Raw genomic sequence first — 25,045 nt, 5'->3', positions numbered from 1 at the left:
TGGAGGAGGGAAGTGTATCCAGCGGCTTCTACGAAACTCTAGTGAACTCCATGCCCAAGAGAGTTAAGGCCGGGCTGGGAAATTATTATGGTCACACAAAATATTGACACATTAGGAACGATTTGGACATTTTCTTTTAGGGCGGTACTCTCTTTTGTTGCCAGCGGTTTATACATTAATGGCTGTGGGTTCAGTTATTTAGAGGACACCAAATATACACTGTTATATAAGCTGTATACTTACTACTGTACATTGTATAAAAATGTCATACCTTCACGTTGTCCCATTAATAGATATAATAAAATATTTATAAAAATGTAAGGGGTGTACTCACTTTTTAATATACTGTACATAAGTAGTCATAGTCATAGTCATTACAATCTCCTTCTTAACACTAGAACTACTGGACTCGTGACACCTACACTGTATATAGAAATACATGCAAAGTAGTCAAAATGACTACCTCAGTAGTTCTAGTGTTAGGCAAATGTTTCTAAATATGTTTTGGTTAGCTTTCGATGCAATATGGCATGAAGAACATCATGATATTGCATGAGACCCAGTGACTTGGCCTCACAAGCCATTATTTAATAGAGACATCCCAGGCCAGAAGATTTTGACCGCATAAGTGAAGACTGACTACCCTGGAAAACAGGATTCTGGATCAGAGCCGCACAAATCTGACACATCAGACAGTTTGCCTTGTGTTGCCTTGGTTCGATGTCCTCAGTGTATTAGACCGTGACAGTCATCACTTGTGCTCCTGGCATTTTTGGCCCGGACTTGCAACTTCATGACATGATGTATGTTTTGACATCCTAATTGTTACAAAATATGTGGTATTGGAGCACAGTGACCAATTTGAAGCAAACTGGTGGTTGTTTAATACCTGGTGATTAGTGCATCTGATTTATAACTGATACCAAGACTTTCTGTTTGGTAGCCAACATGGAAACTCGCCGAATACTTGAAAAGTCATCAAAATGATTGTATTATTCCACTACATTGGAAGTAATAAATCAATCTACAATATATTATAGGAGCATGTGTCTTTATACATGTCTTGCAGCCATGGAATCTTGGAACAGCTGATAAAGGTCTCCTACAAAAGGTCATCAGAACAAAAGACCTCATACCAGTCAGTCTTCTCCAGATGGAAGGAAGCTGATGTGCACTGTCCCACGTAGTTGCTTTTCTGGTCTGCTTTGTGTATTGTATTTTGTGTTAGTTTTATCTCACTTCGAAATGATCAACATCTTTTTTTTATACTTCTTTGGCTTTTTCACGATGGCAGACATAAAGATAGAAACAATCTAGACTGGAACTTAAGAAATCCAAGGAAGCTTTGGGTAGTTTCATGCAGAAGACACAGAGGAATAGTAGAATATGGGAAACTAGTGTCATAATCTTAGTTATTTAAAAGGTATATATTAAAAAGAGCCCAAAAAATGGTGGTCAGTGGTCCAACATTTTCTAGATCTTCTTTCATGACGTCTTGCATCACATCTGCCAGTATTCATTTCCTTGGTCCTTCACTTTGGTCTTCGGGTTCTTCAGGCAATGTGGAGAAGTCACAAAGTGATCATTAATGCGGAGAGCTGGGAAGCTGAACTACAGGGAAGTTATGCTGACGAGCCAGATTAGGATTTGGGACGGGAGTACATAATGTGCTTTACAGTATTTTTATTTTGTTATACCACCTCTTATCGTATTATGATGCTTTGAGGTGTAGAAACCAGAAATCAGGGCTGATTTAGACTTAATTTTATTGGAATCAAATCAAGTCCACCCAAAATGAACTTCAGAAGATTTGTTCATCCCTGATTAGCATAAACTATTTTTTTGTCGACATAACCATATGAGGACTTTTTTTGCAGGACAAGCCACAAGCTACGCACTTGAATGACACCATCCACTGCCTGTTAAAGGTAGGTGATGGCTGAGTTTAGCCATCATCAGCCGGGAAATATTCAGGCTTGACGTGCAAGAATTCATCAAAGTCAGGGATATGACATATGATATAAAGGTACGTCGTATGTTGCAAAGGAGTTAAAGGAAGTGGAGTGTTGCAAAAGCTGATGCCATGAACTTGTACCTGGGGACTGTGCTTTTTTTCTGGCAAGTACCCTTTGACTTCTAGTTCAGCATATTGGACCAGTTGCAGGAGCTGATCAGGTTTACTGGTGTATTGTCTGTCCAATCTCCATTGCATAAATAAAATGTTTTCAGCATATCAGGTGGCATCATGACACCAAAGCTGACAAGACTGTGTGTCCACAAATGAGAAACATGTCATACTTAGGAAAATAAATCAGTCCTATGCAAATGATTATATCTGCTGTTGCTAACAATGAGGACTGGCTATCACCAGATCAATGATGCCACTCTCATTCTTTGCCTGTTCATCATGTTCCATACTGTGCTGCTGGTACGCCTACTAAGCCAGAAATCTCCTACCTGTCCATTGTGTTCCATACTGTGCTGCTGATACTCCTACTAAGCCAGATATCTCCTGCCTGTCCATTGTGTTCCATACTGTGCTGTTGATACTCCTACTAAGCCAGATATCTCCTGCCTGTCCATTGTGTTCCATACTGTGCTGTTGATACTCCTACTAAGCCAGAAATCTCCTGCCTGTCCACCATGTTCCATACTGTGCTGTTGATACTCCTATTAAGCTAGAAATTTCCTGCCTGTCCATCCTGTTCTATACTATGCTGTTGGTACTCCTACTAAGCCAGAAATCTCCTGCCTGTTCATCATGTTCCATACTGTGCTGCTGATACTCCTATTAAGCTAAAAATCTCCTGCCTGTCCATCGTGTTCCATACAGTCATATGAAAACGTTTGGGCACCCCTTTTAACGTTAACCTTTTTTTTTATAACAATTAGGGGTTTTGCAACAGCTAGTTGAGTTTCATATATCTAATAACTGATGGACTGAGTAATATTTCTGGATTGAAATGAGGTTTATTGTACTAACAGAAAATGTGCAATCTGCATTTAAACTAAATTTGACAGGTGCATAAGTATGGGCACCCTTATCAATTTCTTGTTTTGAACACTCCTAACTACTTTTTACTGACTTACTGAAGCACTAAATTGGTTTTGTAACCTCATTGAGCTTTGAACTTTATAGGCAGGTGTATCCAATCATGAGAAAAGGTATTTAAGGTGGCCACTTCCAAGTAGTTCTCCTATTTGAATCTCCTACGAAGAGTGGCATCATGGGTTCCTCAAAACAACTCTCAAATGATCTGAATACAAAGATTATTCAACATAATTGTTCAGGGGAAGGATACAAAAAGTTGTCTCAGAGATTTAAACTGTCAGTTTCCACTGTGAGGAACATAGTAAGGAAATGGAAGAACACAAGTACAGTTCTTGGTAAGCCCAGAAGTGTCAGGCTAAGAAAAATATCAGAAAGGCAGAGAAGAAGAATGGTGAGAACAGTCAAGGACAATCCACAGACCACCTCCAAAGACCTGCAGCATCATCTTGCTGCAGATGGTGTCAATGTGCATCGGTCAACAATACAGCGCACTTTGCACAAGGAGAAGCTGTATGGGAGAGTGATGCGAAAGAAGCCGTTTCTGCAAGCACGCCACAAACACAGTCGCCTGAGGTATGCAAAAGAACATTTGGACAAGCCAGTTACATTTTGGAAGAAGGTCCTGTGGACTGATGAAACAAAGATTGAGTTGTTTGGTCATACAAAAAGGCGTTATGCATGGAGGCAAAGAAACATGGCATTCCAAGAAAAGCACTTGCTACCCACAGTAAAATTTGGTGGAGGTTCCATCATGCTTTGGGGCTGTGTGGCCAATGCCGGCATCGGGAATCTTGTTAAAGTTGAGGGTCGCATGGATTCAACTCAGTATCAGCAGATTCTTGACAATAATGTGCAAGAATCAGGGACAAAGTTGAAGTTACGCAGGGGATGGATATTTCAGCAAGACAATGATCCAAAACACCGCTCCAAATCTACTCAGGCATTCATGCAGAGGAACAATTACAATGTTCTGGAATGGCCATCCCAGTCCCCAGACCTGAATATCATTGAAAATATGTGGGATGATTTGAAGCGTGCTGTCAATGCTCGGCGACCATCAAACTTAACTGAACTGTAATTGTTTTGTAAACATGAATGGTCAAAAATACCTTCATCCAGGGTCCAGGAACTCAATAAAAGCTACAGAAAGCGACTAGAGGCTGTGATTTTTGTAAAAGGAGGATCTGCAAAATATTAATGTCACTTTTATGTTGAGGTGCCCATACTTATGCACCAGTCAAATTTAGTTTAAATGCAGATTGCACATTTTCTGTTAGTACAATAAACCTCATTTCAATTCAGAAATATTACTGAGTCCATCAGTTATTAGATATATGAAACTGAAATAGCTGTTTCAAAAACCCAAATTGTTATAAAGAAAAAAGGTTAACATTAATAGGAGTGCCCAAACTTTTTCATATGACTGTACTATACTGTTGGTACTCCTACTAAGCCAAAAATCTAATGCCTGTCCATCGTGTTTCATACTGTGCTGCTGATACTCCTACTAAGCCAGAAAGCTTTTTCCTGACCATCGTGTTCCATACTGCGCTGTTGGTACTCCTACTAAGCCAGAAATCTCCTGCCTGTCCATCATGTTCTATAATGTACTGCTGATGTTACTATTACTCCTATACAGCCAGAAATCTCCTGCTGGTCATTGATGTACCATACTGTTCTGCTACCACTGTGAATGAATCCTACTTTGCACAGGGTAAATACTCTTATACCAAAAATCCTGAAGCTGTTCCCAAATAGGTATACATTTTTGTTGGCTAAGGAGACTACATTGCTTTACTTTCTAAACACCAGACCTATTGCTACTCCTCAAAAAGGGACTATTTATGTATGCCTAATAAAATCCATTGCTTCTTCCAAATACACCTTATGTTCAAAAACACTGACCGAAGAAAAGAAAATTTGGAGAATGTATTTTTTTTTTTTCATTTTAAAAAGTAACCGGTCTTAATGGATTGGGTCTTAAGGGGGCTTTACACGCTACGATATCGTTAATGTTTTATCATCGGGGTCACGTTGTTAGTGACGCACATCCGGTGTCATTAACGATATCGCAGCGTGTGACACTTACCAGTGACCTTAAGCGACCTCAAAAATGGTGAAAATCGTTCACCATGGAGAGGTCGTCCCAAAACCAAAAATCGGTAATGGTTGATTATCGATGTGGTTCGTCGCTCCTGCGTCAGCACACATCGCTATGTGTGACACCGCAGGAGCGAGGAACGTCTCCTTACCTGACCGGCCGCAATGCGGAAGGAAGGAGGTGGGCGGGATGTTACGTCCCGCTCATCTCCGCCCCTCCGCTTTGATTGGCCGGCTGCTTAGTGACGTCGCGGTGACGTCGCTGTGATGCCGAACGTCCCTCCCCCTTGAAGGAGGGATTGTTCGGCAGTCACAGCGAAGCCGCCGACAAGGTAGGTGCGTGTGACGCTGCCGTAGCGATAATGTTCGCTGCGGCAGCGATCACACGAAATCGCATGCACGACGGGGGCGGGTGCTTTTGCGTACGATATCGCTAGCAATTGCTAGCGATATCGTAGCGTGTAAAGCCCGCTTAAGACTTTTATTCTGTAAATGTTTTTATTTTCATCTTTGAATGTGTTTGTTTGGGCACATGCTGCAGCCATGGCAGCTAGTAACAGCTGATGAAAAGTCTCATGGAAAAGGTCATCAGATCAAAAGACCTCATACCAGACATGATTCTGGAGGTGAAATTGTGCATTGTTTCACGTACTCGCTTTTCCAGTCTGCATTAGTGTTATATAACTTTGAAAGGTTCAGCATGCTTTTTGGCATGTTGGTTTTTTTTTTTGTGATGCCAGACATAAACAAGTCTAGACGAAAAGATTTTGGTTGGGTAATTATACTGAATGGATGGGAATTCTGGGAAAGTTATTATTGTTGTTATTCTTATTATTTATTACTACAGCACCATTTATTCCATAGCACTTTACAAGTGAAAAGGGGTATACATAAAAAACAAGTACAATAATCATGAAAAATGCAAAACAGACTGGCAGGGGAGAACAGCGGACACTGCCCGCGAGTGCTATAAGTTGTAATATATTTCTTAATTCTTTAGCCTCTTTGCGATGTTGGGGTACGTCATGAAAGTCGGCGACGTTCGTCACATGGCAATCGTGGGAGTTCCTTCTCTGTATCACAGCGATTTCCGCCGGGTCTCCAGCTTATCTTGTAGTTGAGACCAGTCTCTCACTGCCAGGAATCGGTAACATGCGCTGCTCCCGGCAGTTTAACTTGATTGTGAATGATTGTGATTGCAGCTTTGAGGAATATGAGAGAAGATCGCTTACCTCTCTAAGGTGATTGAGTCCCTGTAATGCAATCACAGGGACCCGATCTCTGCCATGGTAACCCTGGGTCATCATCATGATAACCCCGGGCTACTTAGCTACAGAGAGCCTCACAGACCATGTCAGATACATCTAGTGTGAAGCGAACTGTCAGTGCTGTGTGTACAGCACTGGCAGATATAATCCACTGTAGTAATCAAGCATTGCACTGGGTTATCACGGTCTTATCCCTTTTACAGCATGATGAATGGCATAAAAAAAAAAAACACTTCCTGAATTGCTTTTTCTTCATCATTCTGCCTCACAAAAAGTGAAATAGAAAATGATCAAAAAATATTATGTGGTCCAAAATGGTACCAATAAAAACTCCAGCTCATCTCGCAAAAGCAAGCCTTCACATGACTGACTCGGTCAGCAGAAAAATAAAAAAGCTATATCCTTCAAAAATTATTTGTTGTGCAAAAAGAAGTGTGTTTTAGTGTGATACTGTGTTTTTCCAAAACTAAGACATCGTCTTTCAATTTTTTTTGCCCTAAAAAAAGCTCTAGAGATTATTTTTGGGTAGGTCTTATTTTCGGGGAAATATAGTTGGGGTAACTTTGCTTCCTCAAAAAAGCAGACCCCTCTTCCCAGTAGAATCATACTCACCAGACCCTCGGACATCTGCATCATTCCTAGGTTCTCCTGCGATCTTCAGTGGGCGCTCCAAGCAGGTATGCTCCACGCAGTCCTCCTCTGCTTCTGGCAGGGATTCACATACATCGGATGGCACACACACACTCAAACTCATACACACACAGACTCATCAGATTGCGCACACAAATGCACCACATCTGGTGATACCGCTTTCTTACAGCCAGCAGATGAAGATGGGACGCACTGCAATGGAGCGTGAGGACCTGCAGTGGAACACATGGAGGACTCGGCAGTGGAACACGTCGATGCGTTCCACCGCGGGTCCTGTATGCATTCCACCACATTGTGTCCCAGGTTCCACTGCCGGCCAGAAGCAATCAGCATCGCGGAAATAGTGAGTGTGTGTATATGTGTGCACTCTGATGTGTGATTGTGTGTTCGATCTGATTGTGTGCGCGATCTGATGTATATGCGTGTGTGATCTTATGTGTGTATGTGTGCGTTACGCTGCAGGTCCTCCTGTTCGGCGTCTAGTGAGTATGATTGTGGGGTCTTCTGCCTTCTTTCTTCTCTCATTTGGGGGTGTCTGCTTTCTATATTGACGTCTCCTGCGGTATTCTTAAATTTTTTTTGCTGCTTGGACACTTCATTTGAATTGTTACTAGAGCTTATTTACGGGGTAGGGCTCATATTTAGGCCTTACACCAAAACTGCTGAAAATTCCTGCTAGGGCTTTTTTTTTGGGGAGGTCTTATTTTTGGAAAAACAGAGTAGTAGCCAAAGCTAAAAAAAATATAATCCTAATATTGATGTAATTGTACTGACCGGACGAATTAAGCCACCTAATGATTTATATATAATATATATTTAATCTCCCGTTACATTTATGAATTTGAAAAATTTGGGGTTAAAGCAACATTTTTGTTTTTAAAAATGTACTTTTTCAGTTTCACAGCTCAACGTTATAAAATTCTGTGAAGCATCTGGGGGTTCAAGGTGCTCACCAAACATCTAGATAAATTCCTTGAGGTGTCTACTTTTCAAAATGGGGTCACTTGTGGGGGAGCTCCACTTTTTAGGCACATGAGGAGCTTTGCCAATGTGATATGGCACCCACAAGCCATTCCAATTATATCTGAACTCAAATATGGCGCTTTTTCCCTTCTCTTTCGCACTATGCCTCAAAAGTAGTTTTTGACCACATATAGAGTATCAAGACAAATAGCACAACAAATTTTATAGTCCATTTTGTCCTGTTACCCCTGTGAAAATGAAAATTTCTGTGAAGTACCTGAGGGCTCAAGGTGCTCACCAACCAACTAGATATATTTTCTGAGGGGTCTCATTTCCAAAATGGGGCCACTTGTGTGGGAGCTCCATTGTTTAGGCCCCTCAGGGACTCTCGAAACGTGACATGACATCCGCTAATGACTCCAGCTAATTTTGCATTCAAAAAGTCAAATGGTGCTCCTTCCTTCCGAGCCCTGTTGTGCACCCAAACAGTAGATTTCCACAACATGTGAAGTATCGGCGCCCTCAGAAGAAATTGCACAACAAATAGTATGGTGCATTTTGTCTTGTTACCCTTGTGAAAGTTCAAAATTTGGGTCAAAAGTAACATTTTTGTGGGATAAAGTAAAATTTTCATTTTTTCCTAACATTGCTTTAGTTTCTATGAAGTACTTGAAGGGTTAATACACTTCTTGGATGTGGTTTTGAGCAGTTTTATGGGTGCCATTTTCAGAATGGTGACACTTTTTGGTATTTTCTGTCACCTAGGTCTCTTAAAGTCACTTTAAATGTGAAGTGGTGCCTAAAATAATGGCTTTGTAAATCCAAAATTTTGGAAATTCAATTTGCATATTTTATTTATGAAATTGATTTTAAAAGAATTTATAAAAAATGATAAAACTATTTCTCAGATGATCAAATTTATATATAAAATAAAACAATATATTCCAAAAAATGTAAGTGTTTTTTTTGGGGGTCATTTACAGGTGAATGAATGTCCCAAAATTTGTTTTGGCCAGATTCACATGATTTGCTCCAAGTATAATTCAGCTTGGATCTAAAGCGTCCCAATTGATTAAAATGTCTCTTATACTCTGAGTGTTACGGTTGCTGCGAGCACTGGAGACTATGTCCAGATTTCTTGCTACTGCACATGTGCGAGCGCTGGAGACTAAGTCCAGATTTCTTGCTACTGCACATGTGCGAGCGCTGGAGACTAAGTCCAGATTTCTTGCTACTGCACATGTGCGAGCGCTGGAGACTAAGTCCAATCTTGGAGCCATTGCACATGTGCGGGTGACATCATCGCTGACACGAGGTCACATGTCTCTGACACCTTCTATGCCGATTGGTCGCTGGTCATGTGCTTGTGACGTCTTGCTCGGTGATAGGCCAGCATGACGTCACTCCTGTCGTTCTGGCAGCGGATTGGCTCTGGTGTCCTCCATCTTGGATGAGGCACAGAGTCTATATAAGACCCTGACACACGCCGCATGGTGCTCAGTCCTCTTGGTTCATGCATATGAGTAGACGCTCTGTGCGCGTTCCTCTAGGCATTCCTCTGTCTATGCTAGGTGAGCGCTACCGGCAGGGTAGCGTTCTTATACCTTACAGCTTCGGCTGCTGTCCGTATCCTTACCTCTTAGGGGAGCGGACATAGGCAGGTGCCTGAGGCACATGGTCTGGCTGGGCCTTGTGATTCTACTCGTAGGTGGACGTTGCCGCTAGGGTAACGTTCCTTATACTGCGTCTGGCAGTTGTTCGTATCCTCGCACACTAGGGGAGCGAACAGAGGTAGGAGCTTTGTGCGGCTTACGCTGCTGTTCGTCTCTTTTGCACCACTAGAAGAGCGGACCTAGGCAGGTGCCATATCTAGTGGTTCGTGTCCTCGCACACTAGTGGAGCGAACGCAGGTAGGAGCTTTGTGCGGCTTACGCTGCTGTTCGTCTCTTTTGCACCACTAGAAGAGCGGACCTAGGTAGGTGCCATTTCGCACACATTGCCTTTGTCTCTGTGATTATTAACAGAGATCATTCCAAACACCCTCCAAGTAAGGGAGGAATTGCTTTACTTTCTTATTATATCCTTCTGTGAGTTAACAGAGGTATTGCACTCTGCCATAGTCTGCAGCAAAGTCTTTGCACGGTGGACCCTGACTGTCTGATACTCCTTTCGGTTATTATCAGACAGCCCCCCGTAACATTAGGACTGAGCCAAGGGTCTGGCAGTTATGGCAGAATATCAGCAGTTACACCGTTACATACAAGTACTTGAGTCACGGCTCAAGAGTATAGAGGATAAACCTCAGACCATGGTGACATCTGCACATGATCCTCGACTTGCTCTGCCAAACAGATATTCTGGCGATGCCAGATCATGTCGTGGTTTCATTAGTCAGTGTCAGATACACCTAGAGGTCAACTCTTCTCGCTTCTCTACGGAGAGGTCCAGAGTAGGCTTTATCATCTCCTTACTTCAGGACAAAGCCTTAGAATGGGCGACTCCCCTATGGGAGCGCTCTGATGTGGTTACTCTGAGACATCAAGACTTTCTTGATGCTCTTAAGGCGGTATTCATGGGTCCGCAGGTTACCCATGATGCGGCCCTGAGACTGTTAGATCTATCTCAGGGTTCGTTATCCACTAGTTCTTATGCCATTGCTTTTAGAACTCTGGTGGCAGAACTAGATTGGCCAGAGAAGGTGTTGATTCCTATCTTCTGGAGAGGGTTGGCAGGCTATGTCAAGGATGCCCTTGCTACTCGTGAGGTCCCTGCTTCTCTGGAGGACTTGATCACAGTAGCAACGAGGATCGATGTACGCCATAAGGAACGTAGACTCGAGGTCTCTTCCTCACGCCCTAAGCATCGGGCTATTCCAGTTGTTGAGGGTCCACTACCATCTTCCTCAGCATCTGAAACATCTCCCACTCCTATGGAGTTAGGTCATACGTTTTCCAGACTACGCAAGTCTGGTCCTCCTATATGTTACATATGTCGTCAGGCTGGGCACTATGCCAACAAGTGTCCTAGTCGTCAGGGAAACTCCCTGGCCTAGTAACCATTAGAGGGGGGTTACTAGAGACGTCTTCTGCACCCTCTAAGTGTTGTATCCCAGGTCAGCTCTCGTTATCTGAGAATGCATGGCCTATTATGGCTTTTGTGGATTCCGGAGCTGACGGGATTTTTGTGTCCTCAGGATTTGTAAAGGGACACAATATTCCCTCTATCATGTTAGAGGCGCCTATTCCTGTCCGTGTTGTTAATGGAACTATGTTGTCTGACTCCATTACATTGAGGACAGTTCCCTTGCGCCTTTCCCTGTCTCAGGGTCACATAGAGGAGATTTCTTTTCTTGTTTTGCCTGAGGGTATAGACGACGTCCTTCTGGGTCTTCCATGGCTTCGGACTCATGCTCCTCACATTGACTGGGAGTCTGACAGCATTATTAGTTGGGGTTCGAAATGTCAGTCCCGATGTCTTCCCTTACCACCTAAGGTCGTTGCGGTTGCATCAACTGATCTCTCTCCCATACCTACACCCTATTTGGATTTCGCTGACGTGTTCTCCAAACAGGGTGCTGAGGTTCTTCCACGCCATAGGCCGTATGACTGTGCCATAGACCTTATCCCAGGTTCGGTTCCACCTAAAGGCAGGGTTTACCCCCTGTCGATACCTGAGTCGGAGGCCATGTCGACCTATATAAGAGAGAGTTTAGAGAAGGGGTTCATTCGTAAGTCTGTCTCTCCCGCGGGAGCTGGGTTTTTCTTTGTTCGGAAGAAAGAGGGTGATTTGCGTCCCTGCATAGATTACAGGGGTCTCAACGCAATCACAATAAAGAACAAATACCCATTACCTTTAATTTCGGAGCTCTTTGACAGACTGAGAGGAGCTCAAGTTTTTACGAAGTTGGATCTGCGGGGTGCGTATAACTTGGTACGAATTCGAAAGGGTGACGAATGGAAGACCGCTTTTAACACACGAGACGGTCACTATGAATACCTCGTCATGCCTTTTGGGTTATGTAATGCACCCGCAGTATTTCAGGACTTCGTAAACGATGTGTTCAGGGATTTACTGTTATCCTCAGTAGTGGTGTATCTGGACGACATCCTGATTTTTTCTCCTGATCTGGAGACTCATCGTCAGGATGTCGTTCGTGTCCTTTCCCGTTTAAGGGAGCACTCATTGTTTGCTAAACTCGAGAAATGTGTATTCGAGCAGTCCTCATTGCCTTTTTTGGGTTACATTATCTCACAAGAGGGTCTGGCTATGGATCCTGCGAAGCTCTCTGCTGTCCTGCAATGGTCCGAACCTCATTCCTTGAAGGCGGTGCAACGCTTCTTAGGATTCATAAATTATTACAGGCAGTTCATACCCCATTTTTCTACTTTGGTGGCCCCTTTGGTGGCCTTGACTAAGAAAGGTGCTAATCCCAAAGCCTGGTCTACTGAGACATCTCAGGCTTTTGAGACAGTAAAAAGACACTTTTCAACTGCTCCCGTTCTTCAAAGACCCGATGAGAATAAGCCCTTCCTCTTAGAGGTTGATGCCTCTTCAGTGGGTGCTGGTGCGGTCTTGTATCAAAAGAACGGTGCAGGTAGAAAAAGGCCGTGTTTCTTCTTTGCTAAAACCTTTTCACCGGCAGAGAGAAACTATACCATTGGGGATAGGGAACTGCTCGCCTTGAGATTAGCCTTGGAGGAGTGGCGTCACTTGCTGGAAGGAGCGAAACATCCTTTCCAGGTCTATACAGACCATAAGAATCTGACGTACTTACAAACCGCTCAGCGTCGGAATCCTCGCCAAGCCCGCTGGTCCTTGTTTTTCTCCCGCTTTCACTTCTCCATCAACTATCTGTCTGGGAGTAAGAATAACAAGGCAGACGCCCTGTCTCGCTCTATGCTTTCTACCCAGGAAGAGATTGACGAACCTCATCTTATCCTTCCCTCCAGGGTTTTTCATACGCTCTCCCCTGTGACGTTAGACCAAATCCCACCGGGCAAGACCTTTGTTCCGCCTGATCGACAGAATGATATACTGTCATGGGCCCACACCTCAAAGGTGGGTGGGCATTTTGGTATTAGGCGGACACGAGAGTTACTGGAGAGGTGGTATTGGTGGCCACACTTAGCCAGCCACGTCAAGAGATATGTCGGTTCCTGCTACTCGTGTGCTCGCAACCGTCCATTACGGCAGAGACCGGCTGGGCTCTTGCATCCTTTACCAGTGCCAGATAGACCATGGGAGGTGGTAGGCATGGACTTTGTGGGTGATCTTCCATGTTCACAGGGACATAGATTTGTGTGGGTCATTACGGACCATTTCTCCCGGATGGTTCATCTCGTACCGTTATCGAGAATCCCATCTTCCAGGGTACTAGCCAAACTATTCCTCAAGCATGTCTTTAGGCTTCACGGGATGCCAGATCGTATCATTTGTGATAGAGGCCCGCAATTTACTTCCCGTTTCTGGCGAGATCTTTGTAGCCTTCTGCAAATTGAGTTGAATCTCTCTTCGGCATACCATCCGGAGACTAATGGTTTGGTTGAACGTACCAATCAATCTATGATTATATACCTTCGACACTTTGTTGCTGAGAACCACGATAACTGGTCCTCCCTCCTACCCTGGGCAGAATTTGCCCTTAACAATTCGCTGGCTGAGGCCACTGGGCAGACACCGTTCGTACTCAATAATGGGCAACACCCTAGGGTACCGGTACCGTTTCCCGCTGCTGCACCTCCTCCTCTTGTGGCCGACTGGGCAACTAATGCCAGAGAGGTTTGGGATCGGACTCAAGAGTCGATCCAAGCAGCTAAGGACCATATGAAGACGGTGTCCGATCGGTTTTGTCGCCCGGCTCCTGTCTTTTCTCCAGGGGACTTTGTGTGGCTCTCTGCAAAACACGTGAGACTTAGAGTGAGCTCTGTCAAATTTGCTCCTCGCTTCCTGGGTCCTTATGAGGTTCTTCGACAGGTAAATCCTGTAGTCTATCAATTGAAGTTACCTGTCCATCTTAGGATTCATGACAAATTCCATGTTTCACTGCTAAAGCCGGCTATTTTACCTCACGCTCGTGAAGTGCACTCTCCTGCCTCTGATTCCTCTCGCTCTAGCTATGAGGTACGGGCCATAGTTGGTTCTAAGATGGTTAGAGGGCGCAGGTTCTTCTTGATAGATTGGGAGGGCTATGGCCCGGAACATCGCTCTTGGGAGCCTGAGGAGGCTGTCCATGCTCCCGACTTAGTTGCCGATTACCTGCGTCGCCGGGAGGGGGGCCCTTGAGGGGGAGGTACTGTTACGGTTGCTGCGAGCACTGGAGACTATGTCCAGATTTCTTGCTACTGCACATGTGCGAGCGCTGGAGACTAAGTCCAGATTTCTTGCTACTGCACATGTGCGAGCGCTGGAGACTAAGTCCAGATTTCTTGCTACTGCACATGTGCGAGCGCTGGAGACTAAGTCCAATCTTGGAGCCATTGCACATGTGCGGGTGACATCATCGCTGACACGAGGTCACATGTCTCTGACACCTTCTATGCCGATTGGTCGCTGGTCATGTGCTTGTGACGTCTTGCTCGGTGATAGGCCAGCATGACGTCACTCCTGTCGTTCTGGCAGCGGATTGGCTCTGGTGTCCTCCATCTTGGATGAGGCACAGAGTCTATATAAGACCCTGACACACGCCGCATGGTGCTCAGTCCTCTTGGTTCATGCATATGAGTAGACGCTCTGTGCGCGTTCCTCTAGGCATTCCTCTGTCTATGCTAGGTGAGCGCTACCGGCAGGGTAGCGTTCTTATACCTTACAGCTTCGGCTGCTGTCCGTATCCTTACCTCTTAGGGGAGCGGACATAGGCAGGTGCCTGAGGCACATGGTCTGGCTGGGCCTTGTGATTCTACTCGTAGGTGGACGTTGCCGCTAGGGTAACGTTCCTTATACTGCGTCTGGCAGTTGTTCGTATCCTCGCACACTAGGGGAGCGAACAGAGGTAGGAGCTTTGTGCGGCTTACGCTGCTGTTCGTCTCTTTTGCACCACTAGAAGAGCGGACCTAGGCAGGTGCCATATCTAGTGGTTCGTGTCCTCGCACACTAGTGGAGCGAACGCAGGTAGGAGCTTTGTGCGGCTTACGCTGCTGTTCGTCTCTTTTGCACCACTAGAAGAGCGGACCTAGGTAGGTGCCATTTCGCACACATTGCCTTTGTCTCTGTGATTATTAACAGAGATCATTCCACACACCCTCCAAGTAAGGGAGGAATTGCTTTACTTTCTTATTATATCCTTCTGTGAGTTAACAGAGGTATTGCACTCTGCCATAGTCTGCAGCAAAGTCTTTGCACGGTGGACCCTGACTGTCTGATACTCCTTTCGGTTATTATCAGACAGCCCCCCGTAACACTGAGACTCTTAATGTAAAAGAGTGTAGAGGGTTAAAAAATAAGAAATAACTACCCAACATACTCTCGGACTCTTTACATTATCTCCACCAGTCCTCCACGCAGGACTTTGGTTCTTACTGTCCTGAAGCTTATGTGGTCACATGGGAATTGAAATACATTGTTAACATCAGTGACGTACAGTTTCTCATAAAATTAAATACATCCCTCCCATTTTTGTGAATATTTTGTTATATCATTTCATGGGACAGCATTGCGGATCTGACCCTGCGATACAATGTAAAGAAGCCAGAGTCCAACTTGTATAATAGTGTAAGTTTGTTGTGCCCTTTAAATAACTAAACACATAGCCATTAATGTCAAAACCACCGGCAACAAAAGTGAATACTCCCTGAAGTGAAAATGTCCAAATTGTGTGGCCACCATTATTTTCAAGCTCTGCCTTAATTCTCTTGGGCACTGGTGGAAACAGACAGAAAAGGGTAATTCAAGAACGATATATGGGCCCTTTGTAGTCAAACGGCTAATAAAAATGCACTATTCCATCTGTTTTAGAGGTGAAAATGGCCCCCCTCACTTCTTGTGCCAACGTACGGCTGCACAGGTTGCACTAATGATATGTCTGCCCTTGCTCTTGGGCATGGAGTTCACTTGATCATGAAAGGAATTTCTGAATCCTCTGGTGGATGACCTTGAGTGTGAGGAGGCCCCACATATGCTCAATAGGGTTTAGGTCTGGAGACATGTTTAGCTAGTCCAGCAACTTTACCCTAAGTTTCTTTAGCAAGGCAGTGGTCATCATGGAGGTGCTTTTGGGGTCTTTATCATATTGAAATATGAAGGGAGGGGATCTCGCTCTGCTTCAGTATGTCACAGTGAATGTTGGAATTCATGGTTCCCTCAATGAACTGTAGCCCAGACAGCCAGCAACACTCATCCAACCCCAAATCATGAATCTCCCACACCATGCCTGTCTGTAGGGAGGAAACACTTGTCTTTGTACTCCTCCCCTGATTGCACATACATGACACCATCTGAACCAAATAAGTTTATTTTGGTCTCATAAGAGCACAGATCATGGTTCCAGTAATCCATGTCCTTAATCTTCTTTGCCTTCAGCAAATTGTTTGCAGGCTTTCTTGGGCATCATCTTTAGAAGAGGGCTTCTTTCATGGACGACAGCCATACATAGAAATTTGATGCAGTTTGTGGAATATGGACCCCCATGCTTGTAACCTCTACAGCAATGCTGACAGCACTCATACGTCTATCTTTAAAAAATGACATCTGGATAGGACGCTAAGCATGTCCACTCAACTTCTTTGGTCGACCATGGCAAGGCCTGTTCTGATTGAAACCTCTCTTGTTAAACCACTGTATGGTTTTGGCTACTGTGCTGCAGTTCAGTTTCAGGGTGCTAGCAAACTTCTTATAGGCTCAGCCATCTTTATGTAGAGCAACAATTATTTTTCAGATCTTTAAAGAATTCTATGCAATGAGGTACCATGTTGACCTTCCAGTGACCAGTATGAGAGTCTTTGAGCGATAACACCAAATGTAACACACCTGCTCCCTATTCACACCTGATACCTTATAATATTAATAACTCTTTGAAACCGGGAATCATAAACTGCCAATTTGGCACAAATTGGTCATTTTCACTTAGGGGTGTACTTACTTTTGTTGCCAGCGGTTTAGACATTAATGGCTGTGTGTTCAGTTATTTAAAGGGAACCAAATTTATTCTGTTATGCAAGCTTTACACTGACTACTTTACATTGTATCAAAGTGTCATCTCTTTAGTTTTGTCCCATGAATAGATACAATAAAATATTGTCAAAAATATGAAGAATGTACTCTTTTTCGTGATATACTGTATATTGCCCCCTTTTTGGGCCACAGCACAGAAGTGAGTGGAGTATTGAGGAGCAGAACGACGGAGGGAGCATAAGACGTTAACTGAGCCTCTTCTCTCCCTTCTCCACAATTAGTCTCCTTTATCACTATATTGAATACATTGTAAAACTTTATTTTTTAATATTCTAAAAAATATAATAAAACACTTTTGATCTAATCTAAAATAATAAAAAGAGAATACAGAAAAAATGAACATGAACCAGTTTAGAAAAATAACCTACAATCTAATATGCTAATAAGCTAATTGTCTGATACACAACACTGATCGTTAAACCCCTGCCATTTGCTTTGTTAGTTTTTTTACTCCACCCTCCACTTGGTGCTATAAAAAGGGATCACAGAGGTGAAGTTTGTTGTATACAGCTCAATTGCAGGAGATCTGGACATTGCAGTGAGTTATGCGGGGAAAATTGGGTTTCTTATTATACTTTCCATTTAAATTGATTATTGTATTGATTTACTTTTTAACTTAAAAAAAGTCTAATTTAAATAAAAATTTTAATTTACTCAACCTCTAGCACTAGCTTAACTTTGTATTTTTAACCTTAATTAAAATTATAATTTTAATCTTAATCATTCTTAATTAACAACAAGTTTTTTATAAATATCGGTAATTTTCTCTACGTAGCTATCATTATTACTATCATTTTCCATTACAATATTGTAAAATAAATATTTTTTTTTAATTCTGTAAAATAATAATTTATTAATACCATTTTGGATTACTGCAGGAATAGAATGATGGAAGTAATGAAACTATTCAAAAGTCTCTTATTCGCAATTTTTTATTGCCACCAAAGTATATCACAGGTGAGTTTTTAGAGTTTTTTTCAAAATATCTAAGAAATTGAAAGCCATTTTGAAATTACTTACGGATCAGGTAAACTGTATATGCGAGCGTAGATACAATTTTAACAAAATTTTCAAGAAAAAAACAAATAAAAACATTCCAAATAAATAGTTAATCATAGTAAGTAAAATGCTTATAACTAGTACAGGAGAAGATAAAACCTAGAGATATAAATGTAAAACAAAAAAGGCTATAAGGCAAACAAATTGGTCTTTCAGCGAGGATTGTTATTTACTAAGGCTTATAAAATTGTTTACTAATCCTAACTTATTTGTATTTCAGACTACATATCAGGCGGCTCAAGGTAACATAATCTCCATTTGCAACTTTTGGGATTTATTTATCTAGTCATTAGATTTTAAAAGTATGTGTTGCTTGTATAAACATTATTTAAAATGTACATAATATTAGTCAAATCTAGAAATTTAGAATTTTATTGTTATTGCACCGATTTAACCCCTTCACGACATATGTATATTTCCGTGTCTCTTGCTTTGATGCGGCCTCGACATGTGTTTCTAACAGCCACAGGTGGATTGGAAATCTGCCTGTCTATTTTAGATCCACCTGTGTCTGTTTAACAGTTACATCCCGCTGTCATTCAATCTCTGACAGCGGGATTTAACATTTATCGGTAAGGGGAGTGTCTCATTCTGCGTTCCCATCGGCACAACCATGACGTAATCGTGGGGCGCTGATGGGTTGTCCTCATCATCCATCATCAGATGATGACCCCTTTGTTCATCATTACGATTCTCTTTGGAATGTCGGTTGTGAGCCGCCATTCATTGGAGATCGTGATGTCTGCTATACAGAGCAGTGCTGATGCACTGCTATGTACAGCGCAAGCAATCAGATAACTGCAGCTTCAAGTCCCCTAAGTGGACTAATAAATACATTAAAAAAAAATCTAAAAAATGTAAAGTTCAAATCTCCCCATTTTTGCCCCATTGTAAATAAAAACAAACATATTTGGTATCGCTGTGTTCAGAAATATCCATTCTATCAAAATATAAAATAAATTAATTTGATCGGTTAACAGCATAACAGAAAAAACATTAAAAACTCCAGAATTACGTTTTTTGTCAACCGCAATATTGCAATAAAATAAGAATTGATCAAAACATCATATCTACCCAAAAATTCGATCAGTAAAAACGTCAGCTCAGGGCACAAAAAATAAGCCATCACTTAGCTCCAGATCCCAAAAATTGAAAATGCTACAGTTCTTGGAAAATGGCGCCGAAAGTGACATTTTTTTTTTACAAAATTCGAATTTTTATTCACCACTTAATTTAAAAAAAATAAAAAATGCATGTTTGGTATCTGCGCACTTGTATTGACCTGAAGAACTATACTTCCAGGTAAGTTTTACCATATAGTGAACATGGCAACTAAAACCTCCCAAAAAACAATAGAGGCATTGCACTTTTTTTTTTGCAATTTTACATAACTTGGAATTTTTTCCTCATTTTCCAGTACATTATATGGTAAAATGAATGGTGCTATTCAAAAGTACAACTTGTTCCTGCAAAAAACAAGCTCTCATACGGCTACATTGACAGAAAAAATAAAACCGGTATAGCTCTTGGAAGAAGAGGAGGAAAAAACAAAAGGATAAAAACGGAAAATGGCCATGGCGTGAAGGGGTTAAAAAATGTTTTTCAATGATTGTTTTGATATGTGGATAATTTGTCTTTGTTAATACATTGTATTCACTGTCTTTCTTTTGGTAGGGTACGACTGCTCAAATATATGGCAAAAAAATAATTCTGCTACTAGTGGAATCTACATGATAAAACCTAGAAATGCTATATGCTCCTTTAAGGTAAGAAGAAATCATTGTAATTATTTAGGAATAAAATATTACAGATAATTAAACTGGTAGGTGGCACACCAAGCAAATAAGTTAGCTTGGGATGGGTGCTAGTTCATATGGAGCCAACTAGTGAGTTCCTCCTGGTCAGTTGTCGAATGAGTGAGGGAAATGCACACCTAAAGGCACGTGGAGATATTTCAGATAGGATTTATTGACAGTATTTCAAACCCGTTGGTTACTCCACGGTAAGAACAGTATTACGTAACATTTCGGGTGAACAACCCTTCATCAGATGTATAGGATATACTCACTGCATGATCCAGGAGACAGGTTGGGATTCTCACAGAGGCAACCAGGATCCAACTGTATCAAGGTGATGTGCATTTAGCGTAGCTGTTTTAAACTTTAGGTTCATCAACTATCCTTCCTCTGTGTGAGCTTCTCTGCTCCCCTCCCACTTACTCAGATAATATTTTCAATCACTCGCCTTACCTGAACATTGGGAAGAGGAACAGAGAAGCTGACACTGGTGAAAAGATATTTGCATGACCTGCAGTTCAAACCATCTACACCACGTGCATCAACAAGGCAGTTAAAACAGCACTTTCAGTATAACATTTGTACTAAATACATGAACATGGCAGTTAAAACAGCACTATTAGTAGAGTTTATACTAAGTGCATGAACAAGGGAGTTAAAACAGCACTTTCAGTATAGTATTTGTGCTAAGTACATGAACAAGGCAGTTAAAACAGCACAATTAGTAGAGTTTATACTAAGTGCATGAACAAGGGAGTTAAAACAGCACTTTCATTATAGTATTTGTGCTAAGTACCTTAACAAGGCAGTTAAAACAGCACTTTCAGTATAGCATTTGTACTAAGTACATAAACAAGGCAGTTAAAACAGCACTATTAGTAGAGTTTATACTAAGTGCATGAACAAGCCAGTTAAAACAGTATAAACTCTACTATTAGTGCAGTTTTATCTGCCTTGTTCATGCACTTAGTATAAACTCTACTAATAGTGCTGTTTTAACTGCCTTGTTCATGTACTTAGTACAAATGCTGTATCGATTTTAACTGCTTTGTTCATGCACTTATTATAAACTCTACTAATAGTGCTAAGTGCATGAACAACATAGTTAAAACAGCACTTCCAGTATAGAATTTGTGCTAAGTGCATGAACAAGGCAGTTAAAACAGCACTATTAGTAGAGTTTATACTAAGTGAATGAACAAGGCAGCTAAAATAGCACTTTAAGTAAAGAGTAATACAATACAGAGATTTGTAACTTTTCAAAATCTCAGCAATGCTTAAAAAAATGTTTAGTTACCTTTAGAGAATATTTAATTTAAATTGTTAATATTTACAAAAAAAAATTATATATTTTTTGCACTTAATTAAGGTTTATTGTGAAATGTCTGAAAATGGCGGCTGGACTCTTATACAAAAGCATAATGGAGAAGATAATTTAGACTTTTTTGCAACATGGAAAGAGTATCAATATGGATTTGGAGATCTTAAAGGTAAATAGAACAAGATCGTTTTAGAAAAAGATCATGTTATTTGAGAACTCTGCTCACCAGATTTGCTCATCCGTTAAATGCGAGTTGTGTTTAATTTGTTTGGCGTGAATCATTGGCGGTAAAGTGTTATGCTCTGAGGTTTCGTCACACTTCAGAGCATAATAAATGGAGGGGTTAAAAAAATATATACTCACCTCACATAAAACCTGTCCTGGTGCAACAGCTACTTGCCCGAACCTCTGCTGGCTCACTTTCACCCTTCGCATCCAGTCTTCTTTTCTGTTTTAGTCTTCTTCACTGTTTGGTGCCCACTAGGGATCACGCAATGTCACAATGTCACTTGGGGTTTAGTCAGCACCAGAGGTGCCAAAGAGTGAAGACAGAAGAGAAAACAAGCTAGAAAGAGTTAGCGTGTCAGCAGGGGCCTGGGCAGGGAGCAGAGGCACCAGGGCAGTTGAGAAATCAGGTTAGTAGGTTTTTTTCAACCCTAAAAAGGTGTTGTCCGTCTAACACATTAGGCTAAAAATATTTTGTAACTTTTTTAGTACCCTTAAAAATTTACAGTTTTAGGGGTACTTCTCACATAGCGAGATCTCTAGCGAGATCGCTGCTGAGTCACGGTTTTTGTGACGCACCAGTGACCTCATTAGCGATCTCGCTGTGTGTGACCCTGAGCAGCGATCTGGCCCCTGCTGTGAAATCGCTGATCGTTACACACAGTGCTGGTTCATTTTTTTGGACGTTGCTCTCCCGCTGTGAAGCACACATCGCTGTGTGTGACAGCGAGAGATGAATGATCTGAATGTGCAGGGAGCAAGGAGCCGGCTTCTGGCAGCCTGCGGTAAGCTGTAAACAAGGTAAATATCGGGTAACCAAGCGAAGGGCTTTGCTTGGTTACCCGATATTTACCTTGATTACTAGCGTACGCCGCTGTCACGCTGCCAATGCTGGCTCCCTGCTCCCTGCACGCATAGCCAGAGTACACATCGGGTAAATAAGCAAAGCAGTTTGCTTCTTAACCCGATGTGTACTCTGGCTACGAGTGCAGGGAGCCAGCGCTAAGCAGTGTGCGCTAGTAACCAAGGTAAATATCGGGTAACCAAGTGAAGTGCTTTGCTTTTTTTATAGACTTAAAATTCACTTTTTCATATTGGTCCCTTTGGTCATATCTATACCACTAGTCAACAAGTTTTGGCGTATCCAAGTGATATAGTATCCAATATCTAGATAGAAACATCCCTTTAATTCAGATTTTCTACACCCTACCTCAATGTCGTCAACGTATCTTTGTAATAACAACCCTTTGCAGGTTATTTTTTTGTATAATTTACTTTTTTTGTTCTTAAAGGTGAACATTGGCTTGGACTCGAGTATATTTATGCCCTGACGCACCAGACACAAAGACCCTCTAAACTGAACATCAGCCTCGGAGACTTTGATGGGAATGAAGCCTATGCAGAATATAGATCCTTTAGTATAGGAGAGGCAAAAAAATTCTATAAATTGGCGGCAGCAAATTACTCTGGTACAGCAGGTGAGTTGATTCAGAAAAAAATCATTAAAAATTGTGTGAACCATAAAAAATTGTCAAAAACAGGTGTAGAGCATTTTCTATATATTCCATTGTAGGAGATGCTTTTCTTGGATTTTCGAACATTCCTGGAAGCAGAGAGCATGGCAGCTATTTCAGCACTTGGGATAACTACCATGACAATTGTCATGAAGTCTGTGGTACTGGGGATGAAAAGTATCAGAGCTGCAGTGACCAATATCAATCAGGCTGGTGGTTTAACGCCTGTGGATTGGCAAATCTGAATGGTGTTTGGCATGCGCCACCACGACATCTCCACCGGAGCACTTCTGTATCGTGGCCATCGTGGAAATTTGCAGAGTCCTTAAAATTCAGCAAAATGTATCTGATTTACAATTAGAGAAATTCCATTACACTATGTGGACGAACTAATTTGTGTCCTAAAATTGCTTTTCTACTGTAAATATGTCTGTCCTGATTTATTAAAACTTATCTAAAATAAATTATAGAAATGTGTGTCTTATATGGTCTTATTCATATTACACGCGTCTATATATAAACATATATATATATTTTATATATATATATATTTTTATATATATATATATATATATATATATATATATATATATATATATGTGTCTTATTTAGTAGAAACGTAGGGTCTATGCATACATTGATCACATGAGACCGTTTTGAAAAATAAGTCCCATAGAGTGTCAACCATAATTTTAATTCCTTCCCTCACCCCTTTACTGGGTAATAATTGATTTATTTTCTTTGGTTTGAGCTTCACAAACCTACCAACCGCCTTTTGTCGGAAACCAGTTTCCAATAGAAGGGGGTTGCAACCAACGAGTCTTATGTAGTAAAGTTGAAGGTAGAACTATGGAATCAGCATTTGTTGGTTGTAGATCACCAGGTGACCATCTGACTAGTGGATTGTGCAGACCAAAAAAACAGGATCAGTATGGGCGCCTCCAAAAAAGTTTGAAAAAATTGACATTATTGCATAAAAAAACAATACGTTTCAGAATCAGCTTGGTTCCTTCTTCAGGTACAGAGTAAGAAGGATTAAAATAATTTCTAATAGACGAAGTTCATTACATCAGACATCAAAAAGGTATGAAATCTTTCAGGGATTCTGCTTTTTTTGTGTGCACAATCCACCCATCATTTCCGTTGGGAGCTGATTTTTCTCCGTCATGCCAGTGGAGCAGTGCCTGTCAAGCACCTTCACAATCGTTTTCCTTATCTCAGAGTTGTGCCAGTAATTTCACAACCACAGTGGGAGACTATAGTATATATCACACTTTTTAAGTTTAAGCCCCCATACATATTAGAATAATGTTGACTGCACTTTCCAATATCAACGGGTTTTGCAGGTACTCGGAGTATGGGGGTGTCCTCTAACTAAACGTTGGGAATGTCCAATTTTGGACTGACTATTGCTTTGTTCTCCCAGAGAGGAGGCAACTTTTTATGGAGAACACTGAAGCAATTGGTCTCATTGTGTGAGAAAGGAGGACCAGATGGCTGCCGGTTGAAAGATTGGCTGAAGCATCGTTCGTTCAACAGCCACCTAATATACAGTTTTACACCATGTTTCTTTTGACCATGTGCATATTGACAGCTAACATTGACAGAATCATCTAGAAGAAGAACCAACAAACAAAACATGGTAGAAGCTGGGCACAGAACCTCTGTATAACAAGTTTAGGAATATTGGGACATTGTGTGAAGTTACGGCTGAATTTCATAACTATATTTACACTGGTTTTATTTTCCTCAAAACGTGTAAAACTGTGGATATTAGGAATTAACTGATTGTCTGGGGTAGCGCAATCAAGAGACTTTGTGCAGCACAAGAAGTTATTTATGATATGATGGCTGGAGGAAAGTATTTTAGAAGCTTTAGTTTTAGATCGTTAATTATTTTTCTTATGAAGGGATGCAAATAAATTGACATT

General features: G+C 41.6%; 1 protein-coding gene across 1 annotated transcript in view; it reads left to right on the top strand.

The window, feature by feature from the left end:
• Nucleotides 1-23,475, top strand: part of LOC142257609 (fibrinogen-like protein 1) — a 28,503-nt gene extending 5,028 nt beyond the window's left edge. Inside the window, exons 3-8 of the mRNA XM_075329747.1 lie at nucleotides 15,681-15,741; nucleotides 18,479-18,500; nucleotides 19,933-20,024; nucleotides 21,424-21,544; nucleotides 22,893-23,078; nucleotides 23,174-23,475. Of these exons, the coding sequence (XP_075185862.1) occupies nucleotides 15,681-15,741; nucleotides 18,479-18,500; nucleotides 19,933-20,024; nucleotides 21,424-21,544; nucleotides 22,893-23,078; nucleotides 23,174-23,475 (784 nt within the window). The remainder of the gene's footprint in view (nucleotides 1-15,680; nucleotides 15,742-18,478; nucleotides 18,501-19,932; nucleotides 20,025-21,423; nucleotides 21,545-22,892; nucleotides 23,079-23,173) is intronic.
• The last annotated feature ends 1,570 nt before the right edge of the window (nucleotides 23,476-25,045 follow it).

This window comes from Anomaloglossus baeobatrachus, chromosome 12 (genome assembly GCF_048569485.1).
Source record: "Anomaloglossus baeobatrachus isolate aAnoBae1 chromosome 12, aAnoBae1.hap1, whole genome shotgun sequence".
NCBI classification, from domain to species: domain Eukaryota; kingdom Metazoa; phylum Chordata; class Amphibia; order Anura; family Aromobatidae; genus Anomaloglossus; species Anomaloglossus baeobatrachus.
This window is presented reverse-complemented; position numbering and strand designations above follow the sequence as displayed.